Source organism: Mytilus trossulus, chromosome 4 (genome assembly GCF_036588685.1).
Source record: "Mytilus trossulus isolate FHL-02 chromosome 4, PNRI_Mtr1.1.1.hap1, whole genome shotgun sequence".
NCBI lineage: Eukaryota > Metazoa > Mollusca > Bivalvia > Mytilida > Mytilidae > Mytilus > Mytilus trossulus.
The window spans coordinates 12,299,608-12,315,168 of record NC_086376.1 but is presented as its reverse complement, the minus strand read 5'-3'; the positions used below and the strand labels follow the sequence as shown (position 1 = coordinate 12,315,168).

Sequence of the window (15,561 nt, the reverse complement as noted above, 5' to 3'; positions counted from 1 at the left end):
GCACCTTAACAATTCCATGTAAACAAATCTATCATATAATGACAGGATTAATATATAACAATATATTATTTTTATGCAACAACACATATTTCTTCAACTCCAGACATATTTCTATATAACCGATGAGATAATAAGCAACCTTTTTACAATGGAAAGGCAACAGATTATTAATTAATTCATTATACACAGCAACTTTGTTTCAATACTTATTTTGCCATTTCTTTCCATTTTTGTTTTGATATCAATAAAATCTATTACAAATAGATTTAGAGATTTGCATTTTACAGTACTTACACCTATGTTCAATATTTAACCAGGGCTGCCAAATTATTGATACTTCACTTTAAAAAAAATATTTGGTTGCAAATGGTATAATAACTACAGATAAGAAGTGTAAAAGTTTAAAGATGATGAAAAACCAACAATAGACAACAGGCAGAGGCCAATTGATGGCAACAACTCACATTGGCTCTTTGGGCTAGTAAAGTTAAATAAAGCCTAAAGTATATTGGTATATCAATAATTAAAGAAAAATGCTTATAGAAGGTTCTCAAACCAGCATCTACATCATGTCAGTAAATTTATTACCTGCCCATAAAATCATCCCTTCCTCTAGAATCGTGGTCATACACAGAAAGTTCTAACAAATTTGATTGGTCGTCAAACATTCTTAGGTCAAACTGCTCCAACCAACGGGGATTTAAGGTTTTTAATTTATGCTGAAAATGAAAATATAACATATATTTATTTGAAGTTGAAAGTTATAAGACAATCACTACTATGATTATATCAAAACACTGACAACTACAAAACACTGACGACTACAAAACACTGACGACTACAAAACACTTTAAAATTGATTATATTTCTCACAGTTCAGCTGAAATGTTATTAATAACTGTTGTTGAAATAAAAATTCCTTAAGTTGAACTCCCCAAGATCTTAGATTTAACAACCTAAATCAAGATGTTAGACCTAAAAAGTTATAATTTATAATTTGAACAAGCTTGCCTCTTGATAAAATTTAACATGACAAATGGATATTTACAGAGAAGTGCAAGGACGTATAACTAACATATGTCCTTGAGAAGTGGTTGTCATTTATTTTGGCAATAACACCATCAGAAGGCAAGATAAGCAGTGATGGAAGGAAAATAGAAGCAATTACAATTTTATTCCAAATCCAAAACTATAAGACATCTCCTGAAAGTGTTACTATTGGTATTATCAATAGTACAGCCAACCTACACCTTTAAGTTGGTTGAAAAGGATGGGAAAGGGATTCAAGCATAAAATAGAAGATAACTATTGCATCTTTGTTTGGAAAGTCCTCTAAAAAATATGATTAAGGAAAAAACACTTAAATGCTACAATAACTTAAAATTTTGTTTTACAGGAAAGCCAATCATTCATACAAGCTTAATTCCCGAGGTATTTTTTTAACCTTTCTCATTTATAACCGTTTCAAACTATGAAATTAAGCATAATAAAATGATAATGAAAACATATTCACACCTACCGAAACAACCTAAAATATACATTAAATATTACAGTTTTGCTATCACCATTCCAATGATGTTTTAAAGGCACACTGCACTACTTGAATTCACACTGTAACAAGTTATGTTGTCAATACCATATGCATATGTAAAACTTGGATTATCCCTTATATAAAACATCACAAAAAATAGCTTTAAAAATAAGTGTGAAGTTGGCTATAAGGGGTCTAATGGAAAATAAAGTATCCACCAAAATAAGTTGGTTATCTGTATCTTTCTCTTTGTTCATGGGGTCTAAATCATAATACCTTTAGTTTACCCTTTCAGACTCAGACTAAACAGAAGCTACATAAGAAAAATAGTTTTACACTGAAGTGAAAATTAGCATTTCTTAAAGGACAGAAATAATCATGATATATTAATAAATTTTGAAACTGAAATGCAATAAAAATATTAAGAGTTGGACTGATTTTCATGTGTTGATTGTCAAAGCCAAACATTCAGTAATTCAATTTAGCTTTGTTTATACAGTAACTTATATTTATCATCCACTTCTGTATGGCCATGATGGCTACATATTGGGAATTGAACAGTGATTTTGCAATAGATGACCACAAAGGACCCTTTACATTCATGTTTAACAGTAATAAAAAATCCCTAAAGAAACTGAATAAATAACACTGAACTATTACCATAAGTACTGGGACCCTAATGACATTCATTTGAAAAAAATAATGACAAAAAAGTGATCAACGTCTCTCCTGGGTAACTTTTTCACACTATACTTTATCTCTTTGTCTGTTTTAGTCTATGTTCTATGTGTTATAATTAGTTTTCGTCACCAATTTACCATATCCCAGTCTGGTGCACATTACTTTATAGAACTATTTTTTTTCTTTTGCTTTTCAACTATTAGTCATCTTACATTCCTATCATAATACAGGCATTTGGAGAACAATTAAAGAATACTAAAGATCATATACTAATATCAAATAGAAAATATCAATTTCATGGGATTACAACTTATCAATAATTAAAATGATCAATACATTGTATATATTCTTATCATGTTCTGTTATTAATTGGATTTTTTTTTTTTTTTGTATATGTCCTTTTCATTATGAAATTACAAGAGCAATTTCTCCAGAAGGCATAGCTATTTCCAGGGTTGACATATTTTCCTAATCAAATGGAAAGCACAGTATAATTTTGTCCACCTATCTATACAATTGTCCTCGTTGGTCATATGATATAATGATCCTATTACTGTTACATTCAGATGTAGTTCAGATGTTAATGTTAATTAAATGTATTTATGTTTCAAATAGAGCAAAATAAACAGTCCCAAGTTGACTACGTGGTATGGACTTTTCTCATTGTTGAAGGCCATACGGTGACCTATAGTTGTTAATTTCTGAGTCATTTAGTCTCTTGTGGAGTTGTCTCATTGGCAATCGTACCACATCTTCTTATTTATATATAGTTGACTATTTCATAAAACAGTTATACTTATTTCAAAATATCTCTTACCTTGCTTTTATATTTTTCGGTTCCTAATTTGAATTTGACATAAGGATCACTGAAGCCATTGTCGTCCATAGCAATGAGGTTACTACCCTCTACTAGAACTATTGTAACAACTCCCGTCCATATCTGGTTCTTCATCTTTTTAGCAGCATCTCCCATCCTTGTACTCTTGACTCGACTAGACTGTGTATACTGAAAATAATTAAAAAGTTTATCTCAAAACAAATAATTTTCATTTATTTTGCCATCTGTATTTACAAATCTAGCTCAATGTTTATACAGTTCAAAGGCCTACACAAAATATTGAATCATAATGAAAGTACAATCATTTATAAACAAAGGTATATGCTTTGATAAGACTTTTGCCACTACTATCTACTGTTATTCTACATGCATTTTTTGTTTTAAATCGTTATATTTTTACTGTGTTTTCCTCCAAAGAATCAGATTTGTATCCCATATATGTTTACAGCAGATTCCATTGGGTATGTAGCCAAAGGTAATATCTTTTGTTAGCTTGCTTGTTAGCTGAACCGTGAAGTCATTGTTAGGTTAGGTATGAACTACCCTCATTTAAGATTTGACTTGTCCTACAGAAAACCAATCCATCTGTCTGTTGGACTATGCTACTTCGAAGGGAGGGTTGAATAACTGACCTAATAATGACTTCAAGGTTCAGCTTACAAGCAAGCTAACCAAAAATATTACCATTCGCTACACACTAAATGGAATCTGCTGTAACTGTGTGAGTTTTTTAACAATAGTTCCGTAAATTACAATTAGTTTTTTCTTTAACCCCATGCAAAGTTTCATGACATTCTATCAATGAGGGTAAAAGTTGAACCAAATCAGGTTGACCACTGTTATTTCCTACCACAAAAAGTTTAACACGATTCATTGTTTCCTTTAAGTGTAGTAAACAAAGTAAAATCTCTATAATCTACGAATAGAAATCATTACAGTATAATATGATGTGATGATGTCAAAAATGGTGTCATTTTTAGCTACAAAGTTAAGATAAAAATAATCAATCTTTCTACATGCATTAATTGGCTGAATTTAGAGATTATGAATGTTTGGTCACACTGAATTTAATGTAGGTATTTCATTGTTGTTTATTGTTCTTCATAATATTTCATTTTAAACAAATAGAAAATTTATTGTTTATCAAGAATAATATGTCCATGCCATGCTCTCATGTTTGGTGAAATTCAAAATCTGATACTTTAACCTGAAACTACCATAAACTCATAATTTAACCCGAAACTACCATAAACTCATACTTTAACCTGAAACTACCATAAACTCATACTCTAACCTGAAACTACCATAAACTCATACTTTAACCTGAAACTACCATAAACTCATACTTTAACCTGAAACTACCATAAACTCATATTTTAACCCGAAACTACCATAAACTCATACTTTAACCTTAAACTACCATAAACTCATACTTTAACCTGAAACTACCGTAAACTCGTACTCTAACCTGAAACTGAATGGATGGACCTGACCTACTTTTCTAGGTTTGGCTTAAAAATTCAAATTTTGATTATTTTCCGCACAAATAACCATATTATATTAATTTGCATAATGAATTATTCTAACTGGTTGATGTTGCAGATTTACATTTCAAGGTGTTACCGTATTGATTATAGTGTACTGAATTCATGCTTTAATGTTCATTAATGTACAGCATCATATGCATGTCACAACAACAGCAAGTCATTATTTACTGAATAATACCAGTCTTTTTAATCTTGGTCACACTGACAGTGAGTTATTATTTACAGAAAATAATGCCAATCTTTGAGTTAATTTCAAGGCAAAAATAAAAACATACAAATCTACTAGCTAAATAGAATTTCATACAAAATCTAAGATCAAATAAAAAGTATCATCAAAACAAAATCTAATGAAATTAAGACAAGGAAAATACATTCAAAAGTTGAGTTCATAGAAAGTGAGTTAAGATGATAGGACAATAGTTCACCAGTTCAGGCAGTTGTTTTGAATGTCAGGTAGAAAAAGCCTCCTAATGGTGTCCATTTTATCTATGCTTTTTTATTTTTTATTTTCTATTCATATTTATTTCTGATTTTTGTCATATATATTAAAGTGTTTTAAATACACTTCAAGTATAGACATATATCATTAAATCAATTACAAACGAAAGTGAACCAACGCCTGGTGAGTCTGTAGTATGGTAGAGTCCATAAAGTGGATACCCGAGGGTATGCAGGGTTGTTATGATAAAAAACATAAAATGTAACATCACTTTAGGAACTGCTGCAGAAATTTATTGATCGACATGTTTCGGCACCGTCATCAGGATAAAAACTATACATAAAATCATGCTGAAGTGCAAAATCGGGTTGTTAAAATTTAAACGTCACAATGTTACAATGTTATAATGGTAAGTAACGTTATTAATAGCAACTGAAAGTGAAAGTTCATTGTAAGTATGTAAATAAACTATAAAAAGAAATTAAAATAAAATGTTTTTGTTGTGAAAATGTTTGTTAAAATTATTCTGCCAACATGTGTTAGTCCTCTTGCATCGTGGAAGAATAATAAGTTGTCAGGCTGTGTATAGACTGTATAGGTTGTGTTGTCTGAATGTTCTTTTAACTTTCTTCCCCAAAATAGACGACATTTTATCAGCAATTCCGTTCCATTATACATGTATCATTAAAATTACAATAAATATGATATGAACCCATTGTAAAAACATTATTAATTGCTGTCTGTAATATTTACAGTGCTTCAAGTATGTCTCAGAAAGTAAGAAACACAACAGTAAATAGTCAAAGAGAATAAAGTTAAAAAAATATTTAAGACAGCAACTTAGTGAGGGACATACCCATCTTTGTGCCTTCTGGAAAGTATACAATCAATATAAATGTATATTTAAATTTACTTCTGGTTATGAAACTATTAAAGATTTGTGAGATTTTCTCCCCAAATTCCATATCATTTATATGCAAATTTACAATTTCAATCCTATTCTAATAAACTTGATTTATTTTTGCTACTCTTAAAATGATATTTTCATTGTAGTCTGTATTTTACTTTTTCGGAAATATGATACATTTTGCGAAGCTGCACAAACACACATATATATTTATTTCTAATTTTTTCAATATTTGACCTAATACATGTAGAACCAAAATTCAACACACAAATTGAATTAATAAACCTTATTGATTTTTTTTTGATTTTTTTTTTTTTGGGGGGGGGGGGTCTTTAAATTTCCCCAAAAAGCTATTTTCAAATATGTTTTTGGAAATCATTTAATGTTTTTTGCATGAGTCTATCGAGTTGTCAGTTTAAATTTTGATGAACTGTTGGGTTGTTGTTAAACAGGCTCCTCTTACTTAAGTATGTTTAATAATGGTTTAGATGTAAAGATATCAAATCATTGTACATGTATTTATGTTGATCAGTTGTTATTGATTCAGATAAAATCATAGATGCTATCATCAACTCATTATTACAACAAATGACAAATAAAAAATCTCTAATGTTTTATGCAAGAATATGTAACAGTTTGAACCTAAATGTTTAATATAGCCATAGACACTAAAAATTCAAAATATTCTAAAACTGTGTTTGAATTTTTAAAATGTAAAATAAAACCAGGCACTGAAATTATGAACTATAATGCTAAAAATATTTTATGTCTGTCTCTTTCAATAAATCTATTAAACTTAAACAGTTAAATAACTGCTGCACTCCCATGTGCTATAACTGCTGCACTCCCATGTACTATAACTGCTGCACTCCCATGTGCTAATGATATAAAGACCTTCCTCTAAATCTTAGCTGAAATATCTCTAGCTAAATTGATGCTGAACAAATAATCAAATAAAGTAAACGTACTGTATAAAGATAATGTTATTTTGAAACTCATTGATATATCTCCATGGTTTCATGAGAAAATATGCTAGACTAATGAAATCTATGTCATACTGATCAAAATTGAGTGGAACCTTGGACTAATGCATTTATCAAATGGTCCATGGTGAAATTGTGTTTTAATAAGATGAAAGAAATAGTAACATATACAAATGGAAGTAATTAACGACCTTGACTAGCTATACAGTCCTCGTACGGTATAGTATACCACTATGTGACTTTCAGATATCTATGAAGATATAGAAGATAAAATGGAAACCAGGAATGTGTCAAAGAGACAACAACCCAACCAAAGAGCAGGAAACAGTCCAAGGCCACCAATGGGTCTTCAAAGCAGCAAAATATTCTGCACCTATAAAAAGGCTACATCTGGCCCATAATGTATATATATTTAAATTGATAACATAATCATTTTTTCTAACTTTAAAACAATTATAAATTTGTACATGTTATTTTCATATGAAGTTGTATCTAATATTTTAAAGCTTACCTAATCAAAGCAAGTCTGGCTCAGAAGAAATATACAAGTGAGAATTGCTGTGTATGACACACACACACAGGTAAGAGACAGACACCTGTCACCCAAATCAATATCTAATAACATTACTTATGGTCAGAATCATAGTTTTCTTATTAGCAGGAGATGTAAGCATATTCTGATCAAACCTTTTATTTACTTAACACTTTCTGTTATATTTTCTTCCTACTTTTCATTAATCATTCATTATTTTACACCAGTTCTTAGCAATAAATGATTAATCCCATTAATTAAACTGATAGATCAATGTTCAGGTAAGACTTATATAGATATAAGAAGATATGGTACGAGTGCCAATGTGACAACTCTCCATCCAAGTCACAATTTGTAAAAATAAAACACTATAGGTCAAAGTATCATCTTTACCAAAGAGCCTTGGCTCACAACAAACAGCAAGCTTTAAAGGGCCCCAAAAAATGACAAGCATAAAACCATTCAAACAGGGAAACTGTCAAACAAACCTTTATAAAATGCTAGTAACGTGAAATACTTATGAACCACATCAACAAACAGCAACTATTTAATATCAGGTTCCTACTCTTTAACTATTAATTTCACTGTTGGGTGCTTAGACAGGTACGTCAGTTCAAAGAACAGAAGTTATTATGACAATTTTAGCTTTCCATACTTTTTAAATAATTTTCTCTTTAAATCAAAAATAAATTGTCAAAAACTTCCTTTCCACCATTTATATACTTTTTGATTTAAGTGAGTTATAAATTTTAAGTTGTTTGTAAGGGAAATTGTTCTTGAAATCCTAACAATAAGGAAAATACTGCAAAACCCGTCCATTTAAACATGGGTGCAGAAAATCCAATGAGATAAGTTCTAGAAATAAGTTTAAGTTAAAATTTTACATGCTTTATTTTGTCACATGCCTCCCGACAAGACAAATGCCAAGTTCTTGGTTTTTTTATGAGCCAAACTGTTTGCAACTAAATGTTTTTAGAACTGAATTGTTTTCAAGAAGTATCTGAATCTCACAGAGAAAATACTCTTTTTTTTATATTCATAGGTCATGGCAACAGAAAAGTGTCTGGCAGCAACACACAAAGCACTACACAGTTAACTAAAGACTGAAGACTGAACAACTAAAACCCTGACAAACAAGAGGCTCTCAAGAGCCTGAATCGCTCACCTGAATTTTTGGTTTAATCTCTCATCAATGATTATTTTGGCTTTTCAATTTATTTAAATGTTCTTTGAATTGTCCTATTTTCTTCAAAAGCAAAAAAAAAAATCATTTTCTCTTATGTTCTATTTTAGCCATAGGAGCTATGTTTCTTGACATACAAGGAAATGAAATATAAAATTTATACTAGATATTCTGAAACCCTGAAACTCATTTAGCCTAAGTTTGGCTGAAATTGATACAGCAGTTTCAAAGGAGAAGATTTTTTAAAGTAAGTCAACATGATGAACAAATTGTGAAAAAAGTCTTTAAAGGGCAATAACTCCTTAAGAGGTTAACTGACAATTTTGGTCAAATTGACTTACTTGTAGATCTTACTTTGCTTAACATTTTTGCTATTAACAGCTTAATTGTATCTATAATAATATTCAAGATAATGACCAAAAACTGCAAAATTTCCTTTAAATTACCAATTAAGTGGCAGCAACCCAACAATGGGTTGTTTGATTCATCTGAAAATTTAAGAGGTGATAGATATTGACCTAATGAACATTTTTACCCCTGTCAGATTTGCTCTAAATGCTTTCGTTTTTGAGATATAAGCCAAAAACTGCATTTGACCCCTATGTTCTATTTTAAGTAACGGCGGCCATGTTTTTTGACGGATCAAAAATCGAAGCGCACACTTTGAGCAGGATATACTAAGGAACAATCATGCTAAGTTTCATTCAAATCCATTCAGTAGTTTCAGAGGAGAAGATGTTTGAAAAATTGTTAACGACAACAGACGACGACGAGGACATCGACGACGGACGCCAAGTGATGAGAAAAGCTCACATGGCCTTTTAGGCCAGGTGAGCTAAAAACGGAGAGTTTAACTATTGTGTTCCTACTTCACTAGTGGCCATCATCCTGCCACTCATTCCAAGGAGGAAACTTTAGTGAGAAGTGGCCTATATTCTTGTTCAAAATAATGATGTGAGATTGGGTAGCTCAGCGTCAAAAAGAAAGACAGGATTTAATCCGATGAAGTGATTCAAGTGATATGCTAAAAAAATCTCTTCAAATTGTTGCATTATATTGTTATACTTACTGATTTTCTCGTTGATGGGGATGTTTTAGGTGTTAATGTACATTGTAAGAGGAGATAACCCATGTATTCTTCTTTCCCACCATCTGATAACTCTAGTTTTATTTCTGATGATCTGAAATATAGAATGTTTTATGTCACTTGCTGCATATATATGTACATTGTTTCTTACAACTATTGCATTATTTACCATTATTAGTGTCTATCTATTGTAAGTACTTCCATTTGAACCCCTACTAGTATACTTAACCAGCTGAAAGACGCCTCAGGGTGCGGGAATTTCTCGCTACATTGAAGACCTGTTGGTGACCTTCTGCTGTTGTTTTTTCTATGGTCGAGTTGTTGTCTTTTGACACATTCCCCATTTCCATTCTCAATTTTATCTATTCTATCAAGCATTTGGGTTCTATAGAAAGTGGCTCCCTGTATTATTTTACACTCATGAATTTATTTATGCAACAGTATGATAATGATGATGAGGTTTAATTACAATAAACACCTATTTTAATTATTTAGCGCACAAAATAAAATTGTTGATTGCAAATTTTCAACTGTGTATTTTAGTACATATTGGTACAAGAATTACACAATCTATTTTCTGAGGTCAGCTCGTATTTTTTTTGCCAAATAATTAAAGCAATACGAATTATCACTTTAAACTTGTAAATTTCTAGGTTTTTTAAATATAGCCCAATTATAGGGAGAGAAACATGCTAGTGGATGGTATTAGCACATATTAAAATCATAACAAATAGTATGCTTATTGTAACTAATTGCACATATCGGCCTAGCCAAGATCAGATGTGCATTTTCTGTTTCACATGAAGTCAAAAATGAGTATCACCTCAGGGAAAAACTCTTTTGATATTTTGGTTAAAAAATGGTTTAAATTATGAAAAATTGCCATCGTTCGGCTAACACTTGAAGCATTTATATAATTACATGCAGTTTTTGGAAGAAATATTTAATATTTTTATTAAATAAATGGTGTTTAAAAACTTTATAATTTTCTTTTATGGTTGCCTTCAAAACTTGGTCACCAGTGTCAGATTTTTGATCAATGACAAAGACAACAAAATATGTTTAGAATTATTGAATCTCAAACATTTTAATTGAAAAAAAAATGACAAGAACATGTTTAACTCACAGTTATTTCAAACAAACAGTAGCTTTCTTTGATCATTTATCTTATTTGATAAAACTGTAACTAAACTTATCTACAAATAACAAAACTTCCAAAACAAACCTTTCTTTTGGTGTATAGAACATTAAAATAACTCGATGAATATTTTTACAATAAACAATCAAACTTAGCAATACAATTTATATGTTTTGTCTACGGACAAGACATTGTATTCAAATTTAATGAAATACATGATTAAAACCTAATTTTGATATAGCTGAAAGTGTTCTCTTGAAAAAAACACTATACATATTATCAGGTTTATCTATCAAATGATGCTTAACTTCGAGGAAAATGGAAACAAATACATTTTGATAATGTCTACGGACAAGACATTTTATTGATATTCAATTAAATGCTTTCAAAGATAATTGTTTAAGGTAAGATGAAAAGTTACCAATTAAATTTTAAGCTGTGTTTTTTTAATTTTGGAAAATATTAAAATGTACCCATAATTCTTTACATATCTCAATAATTTATTGATTAAGCCAAAATAAAGACACATTCTTTTAATTGAAATCCATATATCTGACTGTTTAGAACAATCAAAATATTATTAAAACTCAATTTTTACATAGTTCAATGTGTTCTCTTGAAAAAATAACATACATTTTACCTATAAAAAAAGGCTGAACTCAAGGAAATTTGATACAAATATATTGTGGTAATGTCTACGGACAAGACAATTTCAGTTGAAAAAAAAATCTGTTAGATTTAATTGTGACTATATTTATGTTGAAAATACTGACTTTTAATTTGAAAAGATAACTTTCATCACCTAAAAATAAGATTTAAGTTCCATAGCAGACAAATAATTGAATTTAATACTTGTTATGTACAAGTGTCTTGTCCGTAGACACTTCATCATCTGCTGTTAATACTGAAATGCAAAAGATAAAGTTAGAAAGAGAGAAAAACCTATTCTTCATTTGATTTAGTTAATCTTTTAAGGTATGCAGCAACTGGAATAAACAATATTGAAGTAAAATAAGGTATGCTTTTTATGACTGATAATCTGACACTTTTTAAAATCCACTCCTGTAAAGTAATTTTACAAAAATTGAGAACACTTAAATTACCATTTATTTATTTAAAATAAGATATTTTTAAGTTTAAACAACTGATAGGACTAATTTAGTCCCATAAAGCCAAGCAATATTGATAAAAAGACATGTCTACGGACAAGACATTCAGACATATTTTTGAAATTTTTCCTCTATTAATAGATGATAGAAAAAAATGTTAGTATTGTTTTCATATCTACAAAATAACAGGAACTTAGCAATGCAACATAAATGTAATTATGCTTCCAGTTTACTAGGGAATGCATGTCTACGGACAAGACAGTTTTTCACTTTATTTGTATATTCAACTTTGATGGCATATATCTCCAGCTAGGGTACTGCAATTTTGATAAATGAGGTAGTATTTGATAATGTATATGCTAGACGGGAAAACAAAACACATAATAGCATAGATTTGATTCATTTTTCTGTTTTATCACTACACTTAGCAAGCTAAAAACAAAATGACAAAATTTCATAACGAACGCATAGTATTCAACTTTTTATCATAACTTTGTAACCACTGAAGATTTTTTGTTGCAACAACCAGTATTAAAAAGAAAGATGAATAAATTGTCTATAACAGTGAACCAATAATGTAGTTCAAATTAAGTTCACTTATTAACTATCAATTGATAAAAACAGCAAAATTTTACATGAAACAACATAACGTGAAATTTTGCCCATTTTCAGTGTGTATTTTAGTGGTTTTTTTACAAAACGGTAACACCTATACATGATATTTGATATTCATTGTGAAACCCTACATTCTGTTCTTCAGTTCAAAGATGTATTACTTATGTAAAGTTTATCTTCTTGTCTTTAGAAGCCTATAACATAGACCCAATATGAAATGCACATCTGATCTTGGCTAGGCCGATATACATGTACATCTTATAAAATATGCCTCAAACATCCCTTACTTAACACAAATTTATGTAAGCTCTATTAACATATTATAACTGTAAATTCTACTATTATATATGTTTAATAACCACATTAAAGATATATGCAAATGACATAATTGGCCACTTATCCCACAGCATTTGCCTTTTCAAAGTATTGATTTAGTTATGGCTACAGTAATTGAGGGTCTTAATAGAGGTTCTAATGTAATGTAATCTTTAAATTCTTATAGCATGTTTTCTTTATCTTTGAAAATAACACTTCAACTGTAAAATTCTCATGAACTAATTTTTATTCTGATATGTTTGTAAATTATATGATTTTCTTATTTTATACATCATTCATTTCTGTGTTTAGTATTGTATTTTCCACAGCTATTTCTTTATATTTTGGCACTCCATTGTAACTTTCTCTGTTCTTTTTTCTTTCTTTTGCATATTTTTTTCTATTCATTATCTTCCCTGGCCATTATTTTCTATTCTGTAAACCAAACCCAGACCCTTGTAGCATGGCTTAACAACAACAAAAATGAAGTATCTGTATGCAGCTCAAAAGCACAGAAAACCAGATATTTTGAAAAAAAATTAAACTATTTTTTTTTTAATTGGAACTGAGCACATCCGCTAGTATATGGATAACAATAATTTTGAACAAGAATGTGTCCCCAGTACACAGAAGCCCCACCCCACTAGCATTATTATTTTTTATGTTCAGTGGACTGTTAATTGTGGTAAAAACTCTGTTTTGGCATTAAAATTAGAAAGGTAATATCATAGGGAAAATGTGTACTAAGTTTCAAGTTGATTGGACTTGAACTTTATCAAAAACTGCCTTGACCAAAAACTTTAACCTGAAGCGGGACAGACGGACGAAAGGGTGAACAAATGAGAGAAACGAAGAAACAAACTAACAAATGGACGAACAGACCAGAAAACATGATACCCCTCTACTATCCTAGGTGGGGCAGAAAAATATATGTTCTTTTGCAAAAAGTCTGCTCTGCTTAAATTTTGAAGACATTAGATAGATGGGTTTAATTAAACAGGTCTCATTAGCATGCTAAAGCCACTTATGACAATAATAAACGGTGAATTTGATCTCTAGAATTGTAATAATACAGCTATTCACACTCAATTGCATTAATACTGAAAACTACTCCATGGGTGTTTTTATTCCAGTGTATGAGCCAGTTCCAGTTTAATCAATTAAAGTGATTTCAGATTGCCTCCCATGATCCCATCTTAAAGCATCTTTGGTTTGAATGTTTCTCTACTATGAATTAATCTTTCTTGTAAACCTGGAGTATGATGATAAATAAATCTCTGTTTGTAATTACTGGTTGAAGCATTCAGTTCTACAAACAATTGGCAGCTATCTATGTAACTCAGTACAAAAAAACAGGAATCTGTTATAGATTTCCAATAGTTAAACCCAGACTGCTTTATAAAACTTATATATTATGACAATGTCAATTTATACTGGTTTTGAATGATTGATTTGTTTAGGAAAAGTCAAATTGAAATAAATACTTCATCAGAAAACGATGATTATCAATCAATAAAAACACAATGTGGCCCATCTCTCACTTCTATTACAATGAATTCTTACGCTGGCTTTCTATATGGATCTTTATTTCCTTAGATTTCTACTGAAGTGTTTATTTGTAAGGTGTAAGGAAGCATTCACAGCTATCTGCACTCTAAAGAACCCTAAAGCTTGAAACAAACATCTCTTTATTAGACGTTAAAGGAGTCTGAAGATCGCCATTATTAAGGTTAATCATGATTGAAATATTTGTCACTGGACTTCCAGCTCTATTCAGTTTAAAGAACCCTTGTAAACAAACCACTCTTTGAAAGAGTTGTCTTTAGTACGGTAAAATATGCATGAGATATTTGTTACTGGACCACCTGCAAGTAACAATCAACCAAGCAACCAATGTCTAAATACTGGTACATGTTACAGTATTACAGTGGAGACTTATCTGTTTCTTCAAATCTATACTACTCAAATAAGATAGCATCAGGTAATCTGATAGTTCCTAAGCCAAAAGCTGAACTATATAAGAAATCCTTTGCTTATTCTGGATCAGTATTATGGAATGAACTACCACACAAAATGTGTAAAGCTCAAAACACTTTTACTTTTTAGCAAAGTATCAAGAAGTACCTAACACAATCCTGATAAGAAATGTTTGCTACAATGTATTTGTATATTTTTTATTTTCTTTTGATTTTTTGACTACATGTATACATCTTAAACAACATTATATCTTATGTTATATCTTAAAAATAATAAATTAATCTACATATTTAATAAGTTTATTATTAATTGTGCAATACTCACACCTTGATATCATTATTAACCTCTGGAATATTTTTCTGTGGGTGTTTTTTTGTATTGCTGTTTTACATATCTGTTTGCTTTACAGTGATCAAAACAATAACACTATGTAGATTGCTGTTCCCCTTTTTTGACATTTGTTTCTATTATGTCTGTTCGTTTTGTTCACACATTCAATGATATCAATATAATGGAATTGTATGCTGTTGTCATACAAGTAAGAGGCTTAGCTGGCAATAAAACATTTTTCAACACAAGAAATTTCCTGTATCAAGTCAGGAAGATGAAAGTTTTTAATCATTGGTTTGATGTGTATGAGGTTTTGATTTTGCCATTTGATGACAGACTTTCCGTTTTG

General features: G+C 30.2%; 1 protein-coding gene across 6 annotated transcripts in view; it reads right to left on the bottom strand.

The window, feature by feature from the left end:
• Positions 1 to 15,561, bottom strand: part of LOC134714698 (multiple C2 and transmembrane domain-containing protein 1-like) — a 95,158-nt gene that overhangs the window by 23,018 nt on the left and 56,579 nt on the right. For 5 of the 6 annotated variants that reach the window (XM_063576186.1, XM_063576188.1, XM_063576191.1 and 2 more), the window contains 4 exons: positions 9,711 to 9,822; positions 5,893 to 5,907; positions 3,030 to 3,218; positions 589 to 719 (listed from right to left, as the gene is read on the bottom strand). In XM_063576186.1, coding sequence (XP_063432256.1) covers positions 589 to 719; positions 3,030 to 3,218; positions 5,893 to 5,907; positions 9,711 to 9,822 — 447 coding nt within the window. The remainder of the gene's footprint in view (positions 1 to 588; positions 720 to 3,029; positions 3,219 to 5,892; positions 5,908 to 9,710; positions 9,823 to 15,561) is intronic. The other variant, XM_063576187.1, reaches the window with a different exon arrangement.